The following is a 7,500-nucleotide window of genomic DNA, read 5'->3' as shown; positions in this document are numbered from 1 at the left end:
CCCTCTACAAAGCCACTGTGCGTTTGGCGGGAACCCCGGAAAGCGACGCAGAGTGTGGACCATGTTTACCAGGGTAAACAGCACACACACACACACACAAACACACACACACACACACACACACACACACACACACACACAGAAGATTAAAAAGCTTTTTGGTACCGTACGATGCAAATAAAAAACAAAAAAGCAAAGACTACACAGTCAGAAAGTCCCTAAATTATTATAACTTCAATCATAGATATTGAGCACACGGAGGACTGATAATGAAGCAGGTCAGTGTGCATCTCTGTGTGCCTGTGCCAGACCAAACAAAACAGAGACCCGCTCATTAAACAGAGCTCTGGCACCCTAACATTAGCTTAAGTCACATGAGAACGTAGCCAACTGTTGATTTGTACACAAGCATTTTTGTGAACATTACATGAAATAATCACATACAGTAAGCTGAGTAAGGTGCCCTGATTACTAGCTTCACAGATGCAAGATATGCTCTGACATGCACAACAACAACCACAACACTGTAGACTTTAAGCGAAGAAAGAAAAGAAAAAGTACAGATTTTCCATATTAATAATGTAAATGGCATTTTCAAATTCACTGATAATTGTACGTCAAATATTGTAAAGAGTTATGGGTGTCAAAGCGCTTTTTTTATTAACAATGTTGATGCGTTTATTTGTATATATTTCACTTGGACTGACCCACTCCACAGTCACATGCATCTTTGTACATACTACTCTCTTTTGATCAGCGTGGCAATGAAGGTAAATAGACAGACAGACAGACAGACAGAAGTTGCCATGAGTGGACCACCCGTTTTATTCTTTATTTTTACGCGCTTCCTCCCTTTGTGTGCGAGCAACACACTAAATCCCAAAGTTCTCCTTTTTTACGAATGACAGCTGAGGATGCAACGTGTCACTTAGAAATATTAAGTCAATACAGGACTAGTAAACATAACCAGACCATCCTCTCCTCCTCTTCTTCTTGGCCCATCCTTAGTGCCATACATCTGTTTCACTATTGGATGTGAAGCGGCTGTTTTTTGGATCTCCTGCTGTGCGCTAGATTTTTTTCCCACGTAAATATTTGCTGAAGGACGAGTGATTATTTCACTGAATCGTATTTCATCTGATTTCTACAACTGACTGTATACGCGGAATCTAATTAAACAAGTCTGGAAGGGATTGGCATAAATATGAGAGATTCAAACAGAGATAGTTGAATGTTGAAATCTCCCCCGGTCTTCTCCAGTGCTGGATGCTGCTGTCTTTGACTGTTCTTGGCTCCCAGCCTCCTTTAACAGGATGTTATTGCTTTTGATTGGAACAGGAATGAGAGAGTTGAGGAAGAACACTGAGTTTGGTCATGCCTAGGTCTGCTTCCGTACTGCATACTCTCTGCCGTACATGTTGCTGTTGTAGGCTGCACTGAGCGGGATGCGTGCCTGTTCCACGCACAACAGAACAGGCCTGAACAGCAGAAGTCAAGTTCAATGGAAGTGTGTATCTCAGCAGCCATCCTTAAGCAGCACAATCTTGTAGACTTAATAAATAACAATACTATATATAACAATAATATTAAGCTATTACAAAATCTTAACTGCATTATTGCATAATGTAATGTTTGCAAGGGGCTAAAGATGAAAAAATCAGACAGAGAAAAAGTTTGAAGCCAGCTCCCACATTACTTATTGTGATAATAATGTTTGTGTGTGTGTATGTGTGCGTTATAAAATCCCTGTCATTTCTCGCTGCTCCACACCCGCATTGCAGCTCATTTATATAACCTCTTTCTCAACTGTTAAACACCTTTGATAGTAGTTATAACACAGTGGCTAATGTCTAATGTCAGAATCACAAACTCCATCACACAGCAAAATCCATAAAACAGATCTCTCAAAACGGAATAATTGTATTCTCGACAAGTCACCTTTTTAGCATGGGATTGAACCAGCTGCTCGGACCACGTCCAAAACATTTGAAGGCATCAGTCAAATACCTGCACGGTGCATACTTCATGTGTACACAGACAAATATATTCTGCTCAAGCCTAAATGATTTAATGGCACTCCCAGTCATTCACAGACTTCCTCCCCCCCCCTCAACCACCCCCTTATTTTCCACTAATAGGCTCTTCATGACTCAGGGCCATAATATGTCCCGCCGCGCCATGTTTAGCTCCTGCAGGGCATCAATTATGTACATTTCTTCACCGAGTCAAACTTTTCACCTTGGCAGCATCCCCATACTCATGCACAGTGTAGGTTAAGTATGTCTGAAAGGCAGGGAGGCCCCCCATACCATACAGACACACACCTGTCACGCTCGCAGGTATAGTCTTATCGTGCAAAACAGTTTGCATCTGAAAAAAATTATTCAGATTTCTCTCTTCTGTGTTTTCTTGTTGTTTCCCCCCTTAAGTCATCATTAGGTCGAACCAAGCCTATAGTTTAGCCTCATTACACAGTCTTAATAATTTGCTGGTTTAACACTAATGTATTTTATGTCTCCCAGGTATTACATGCTGGTGAACGCAAACAGACCAAGGAGCGTCTACGGGATGGTTTGCCACTCCTGCCAGAATGCACCGCGCAATACCAAAGAATGTGAGAGCAAACCTTCTTCACAGCTTTAACCGTCCTTCCCTCCCCTTCCTTCCTTCCGCCTTCCCTTGGCAACCCCTGCAACCTTTCTTCACGGCATCCTCTTTTCATCTGCAAATTCCCCGTTTATCTTCATAAAAGATAAAAGCTACCACACATGAGAAGTTTTTTTCTAAATGTGCAAAAGCAGATGTTGAAATCCTAGATTCAGTTTGTTTTAGGGAACAATCGCAGGTCAGAGGTTGTGCTACAATGTTAGTATGTCTCTGTGTGTGTGTGTGTGTGTGTGTGTGTGTGTGTGTGTGTGTGTGTGTGTGTGTGTGTGTGTGTGTGTGTGTGTGTGTGTGTGTGTGTGTGTGTGTGTGTGTGTGTGTGTGTGTGAGTGAAAGAGAGGGTGCATGCGTGGCGCCAAATGTAGCTCCGACCACCTCCTCTGGACAATAATATTTACCACAGGATGTCCCCATTTTTTCCGTTTCCCGTGCACTGTCAACCCCAGCACTTCATAAACATTTATTCACATTTCAAACACACAGTGTGAATTCTGTCGAGTGGCATCTTCTGGTCAAACTGATTGTCTTACATCACTCCTTTGTAAGATGAATCACTTTGTCCTGGGTTTGTAAATGCCTGTAAACAACTGTCTTCAAGCTTGAAAGTTAAACACAAGTCAGATAGGAAAAGGAAAAGAATACCGCCAATACTTGTAAAGATGACTATTTGTTGCCTAGCTAGAGGTGTCCTGCTTTGCCATCTGTGTGTTCACACAGATATGACAAATAAAGTAGATCCCCTTTGATCCCAAAATGAGAGCATGTCAACGGGATCTCAACAGTTTGTTTGACCCCTTGCTGATGCCTACTGCTATGGGAACTAAATTTATAGGCTCATAATTGCACAAAACTCCCTTTTAAGTGTAATTGAAGAGCCCGGAAATGAAAGCTATTGTCATCATGTCATATTTAATAAGTGTGTTTTGAAAGATGAAAAACCTCAAAGAGCAGTCGGGGCCTGCAGACGAGAGGGTGTGAAGTGGGAGCAGCAATATGAATGTGTATGTAAGTGGGTGTGTGTGTGTGTGTGGATAAACACTTGCTTTTCAACAGCTACCTAATTGTTTCTCCCAGGCATTGAAATGATTGATTGGAATGATGCCGCAAAGAAGTGCAAATAAGAGATGATAGAACGATATAGGCTAACACAACAACAACAACAAAATATTTCTAATCTTTTATTTAGATTATTAGGTTTCTGTGGGATTTTATTACTTTATTTTATTTAACTTCTCACTCAATTGGATAAATAATGCTGGTTTTGATCATTCTGCATGTAGCTGGTTCAGGGATTATCTGTCCAATAGACAGCAATCGGTTAATCTAGGAAGCTGGTTTTGACCGGTAACATATGGTGTCCCACAGGGTTCAATCTTGGGCCCAGTTCTATTCACAATTAATATCAATAACATTGTTACAATGTCATCGCTACAAAACTGTCACGCCCCATCTGTACGCAGACATCACAGTACTGTATTGCATGTCTGATTTGGTGCACCAATCTATACAGAACCTACAGAGTTCTTTTAACACCCTGCAGGACTGTCTGGTGGACCTCAGGCTTGTTCTAAATACAGAGAAAACCAAATACATGCTGTCTCTAGAGCAAGGGCTACAAATGTTCATGATTTTAATATATTTACAAAGAATGGATTTTTAATTGAAAGAGTAACAAAATATAGATATTTCGGCATCTGCAAAGCAAGTGTATTTCCCTTTATTATGTATTACACAAGAGACATGCTCAAGAGAAAAACTGGACTTGACTAGGCTATATAGAGCCTTTAAATAACTGGATTTAGAAGTCGGCCAATTAGCCCAACTGTTTTGTTAGGCTATAGCAATAAATTATAGGGAGATGCAAAGAGAAGATAGGAAATAGGAAAACCTTGTCGGCTATACAAGTAAACAAATTCATCAAAGCTCGCTGTTACTGCGCTTCGGTTTTCTGAAATGAGCTTCATTAGTCTGAAGAAAAGATGAAATCACACACCGAACACTCCCCCCGTATCTCCCCATTTGTTCAGCCAGGCTCTCGTACATTTTAATTAAATCCCCTTCAGATGAGAATTTAGGAATAACATCACAGTAAATAAGAAAGGAGCTGAAAGCTGGGTGTTCTTCTACTCTTCTCAGGGTGAAGGCAGGCTGACACTCGCCGTGTAATCTGCAAATTACCCCGGCTCCTGCCTAGCTCTGTGTGTGATAATTAAAACTTCAGTGGGTATGGGAGAAAGAAAGATGATTAGCGTGTTACTGCCTGTGCTCACGCCACGCTTTGGCAGCCAGACGGTAGGAGTCTGTAGGCATCACTCAAAGTAGATTTTCGTGGACGTTTGCTTCTGTTTTCCAAGTGTGCACCCGTGTACCTAAATACGTATCATAGACTGCACCAATTGTAAGAACCCAAACTTAGTGTATCAGTGGAAACAACAAACAGAAATGGCTTAATATCACAATTTTCGTTAGGTGATGCTTTTAACCAAAGTGACTTACATCTGGTGGTAGGCAGATAGTATTAAAGGTGTAGTCAGTGATTCTGGAGAATGCTTGTTTTCCAAATCATGTTTTTTTCTATACTGTGTATACTATACTGTGTGTGGACTGAAAAAAAGTCTGGTGTTAATACACAGCCTAGGCTCTGTAAATGGGTATATTAATTTCCTCCAGCGGATCGGGTGGAGATATTCAGTGATTTTGACAAAAAAGTGAATTTGGTGGCACTAAAAAAACTTTCTCCTGCATCCCTGATTCCTCCTTTAAGGGTCTTGCCAAAGGACCCACACTGGACTTGCCGCAGCGGAATCGAACCCTAGTTTTGAGATGTCCACTGAGCTATTACAATTCAAATAAAAGTGGTTTAATTTTGTTTAATATATACCCTGAGCCTGTACCTCTCCGTTTGTTAGGACCTGAGTACCCAGATTGCCCTGCAGTGTGCGTTCAGCCTGCGAGACATGATTAAGAGATAAAACCGCAAGACGCAAAACAGACTTCCAGTTCAGGCTCATATCCTTATCCAATGAGTGTAAACACATACCATGAGTTAATGTCTGCAGCCACAGGGCACTTGATGTGTGTATGCACATGTGTGTGTCTGTTTTTGTGTGTGTGTGTGTGTGTGTGTGTGTGTGTGTGTGTGTGTGTGTGAGACCACAGGAAGCAGCAGGGCACACGCCAAAGAGGTCCACAGTATATCAACTTGGTGAAATAAAAGACTGATTAAAAGAGCTGATTTATGAGCTGCCGGGAGTTTACAGCTCCATTAGGAGAGAGGGAAAACAGTGGGTGGATAATCCAGAAAAGAGAGACAGAAGGGTTGAGGGGGGGGGGGGGGGGATTGGAAGTGATGGAAATAGAGAGAATGAAAGAAAAGGGGCCTCCTCACTGTGTCCACACGTTCACATCAATTTGTGGCGGGGTGAAGGCCTTAGTGAGATAAAGATTAGGACATACTGCTGATTGTTCCCATCATCTGAATCTGTGTAAATGATGCTCCTTGCTTCATGGTGTCATGACATATTCTTCAAGGCCAAAGCTAACATGTCAACATAACAAGTGACTGATGGCATATTTTTGTAATGCTTTTTTTCCCTTTTGAAAACACATACAATTGTGTAATCTCTGCAAGAAAAATGCTTCATCATTCCTCCAAGTTTAAAGGAACAGTTTGACATTTTGGGGAAATACGCTAATTCGGCTTCTTCTGCAGGAATCTAAATGAACAAAATCAGCCTACAAGCCACTTTAAATCTCCGTTATTAACATTACATTTTCCCACAAATTCCCGTCTTTATGCTAAGCTAACGGCCGCTGGCAGTATCTTTACATTTACCTTTCAGAGTGCTCTCGATCTTCTCGTTTAACTTAGAAAATAAATCGAAAATTTGGCGCAGTTCTGCTGACTTAAATGCAAGACATACTGTATATCTTGTGTTCTGTCTGCTCGTTCAAACACATACATTTTCTTGAGGAAATGTGTACGTTCAATCCATATACATGCAAATGATGTGGATGGGAATCTATGATTTGACACAAGTGTGTTGTAAGGTATTGCTTGTAATGGATCAATGAGTAAACAATAGGGGTTAGAAATATGTCCACTAAGATATCCACACTTAATGAACTAGGATTCACAATGTGTCTGTGCTTGTGTGTGTTTCACAGGCATGGTAACCAGCGTGCCAAAAGAAAAACCTGTAATCGACCCTGGCAGCACAACCGTGTTCCCTCACCTGCATAAAGGTACACACACAGACACACAAACAAAACATACACACAAGCTTCATCCATCTCCTATATCACTTCCCATCACACACACAGACACACACACACACACACACACACACACACACACACACACACACAGACACACACACACACACACACACGCACACACACACACACGCACGCACACACACACACACACACACACACACACACACACACACACACACACACACACACACACACACACCATTAATACCACTTCACATCATTGTCTCCATGTTCCAGATGCCACTGGACAAGGTCACCTCGCAACTGCACTAATTATCGCCATGTCGACCATTTTCATCATGGCCATCGCCATCGTCCTCATCATCATGTTTTACATCCTGAAGGCCAAACCCAGTGGCCAGGGTGAGTAGCACGCGCACATACTCACATGCACAGTCTCATGGCAAAGGTTGGCACTTGTGGTTTATCATGACGTGTTTTTCTTTTAATGATGTGTCTGCAGCGTGTTGTTCTGGACAAGTGGTGAAGACGGTGGAAGCTCAGACCAAACAGGAAGACAAGAAAGATGTCCCTGGTGAGACATGACACACACACACT

At 41.8% G+C, this 7,500-nt stretch overlaps 1 protein-coding gene across 3 annotated transcripts in view; it reads left to right on the top strand.

Annotated features, from left to right (window-relative positions):
• The window catches only part of edar (ectodysplasin A receptor), a 34,964-nt gene that overhangs the window by 18,010 nt on the left and 9,454 nt on the right, over window positions 1–7,500 (top strand). For all 3 annotated transcript variants that reach the window (XR_013845139.1, XM_080038381.1, XM_080038382.1), the window contains exons 4-8: window positions 1–73; window positions 2,523–2,614; window positions 6,832–6,909; window positions 7,180–7,305; window positions 7,406–7,477. The exon at window positions 1–73 is cut by the window's left edge and continues 109 nt beyond it. Coding sequence is in view for 2 of the 3 variants with exons in the window: in XM_080038381.1 (XP_079894507.1) it covers window positions 1–73; window positions 2,523–2,614; window positions 6,832–6,909; window positions 7,180–7,305; window positions 7,406–7,477 (441 nt within the window). In the remaining variant the exon portion in view is untranslated. The remainder of the gene's footprint in view (window positions 74–2,522; window positions 2,615–6,831; window positions 6,910–7,179; window positions 7,306–7,405; window positions 7,478–7,500) is intronic.

This window comes from Ammodytes marinus, assembly GCF_949987685.1.
Source record: "Ammodytes marinus genome assembly, chromosome: 12".
Lineage (NCBI taxonomy): Eukaryota > Metazoa > Chordata > Actinopteri > Uranoscopiformes > Ammodytidae > Ammodytes > Ammodytes marinus.
Note: the sequence above shows the minus strand (reverse complement) of the source record. Positions and strands in the feature narration are given on the sequence as shown.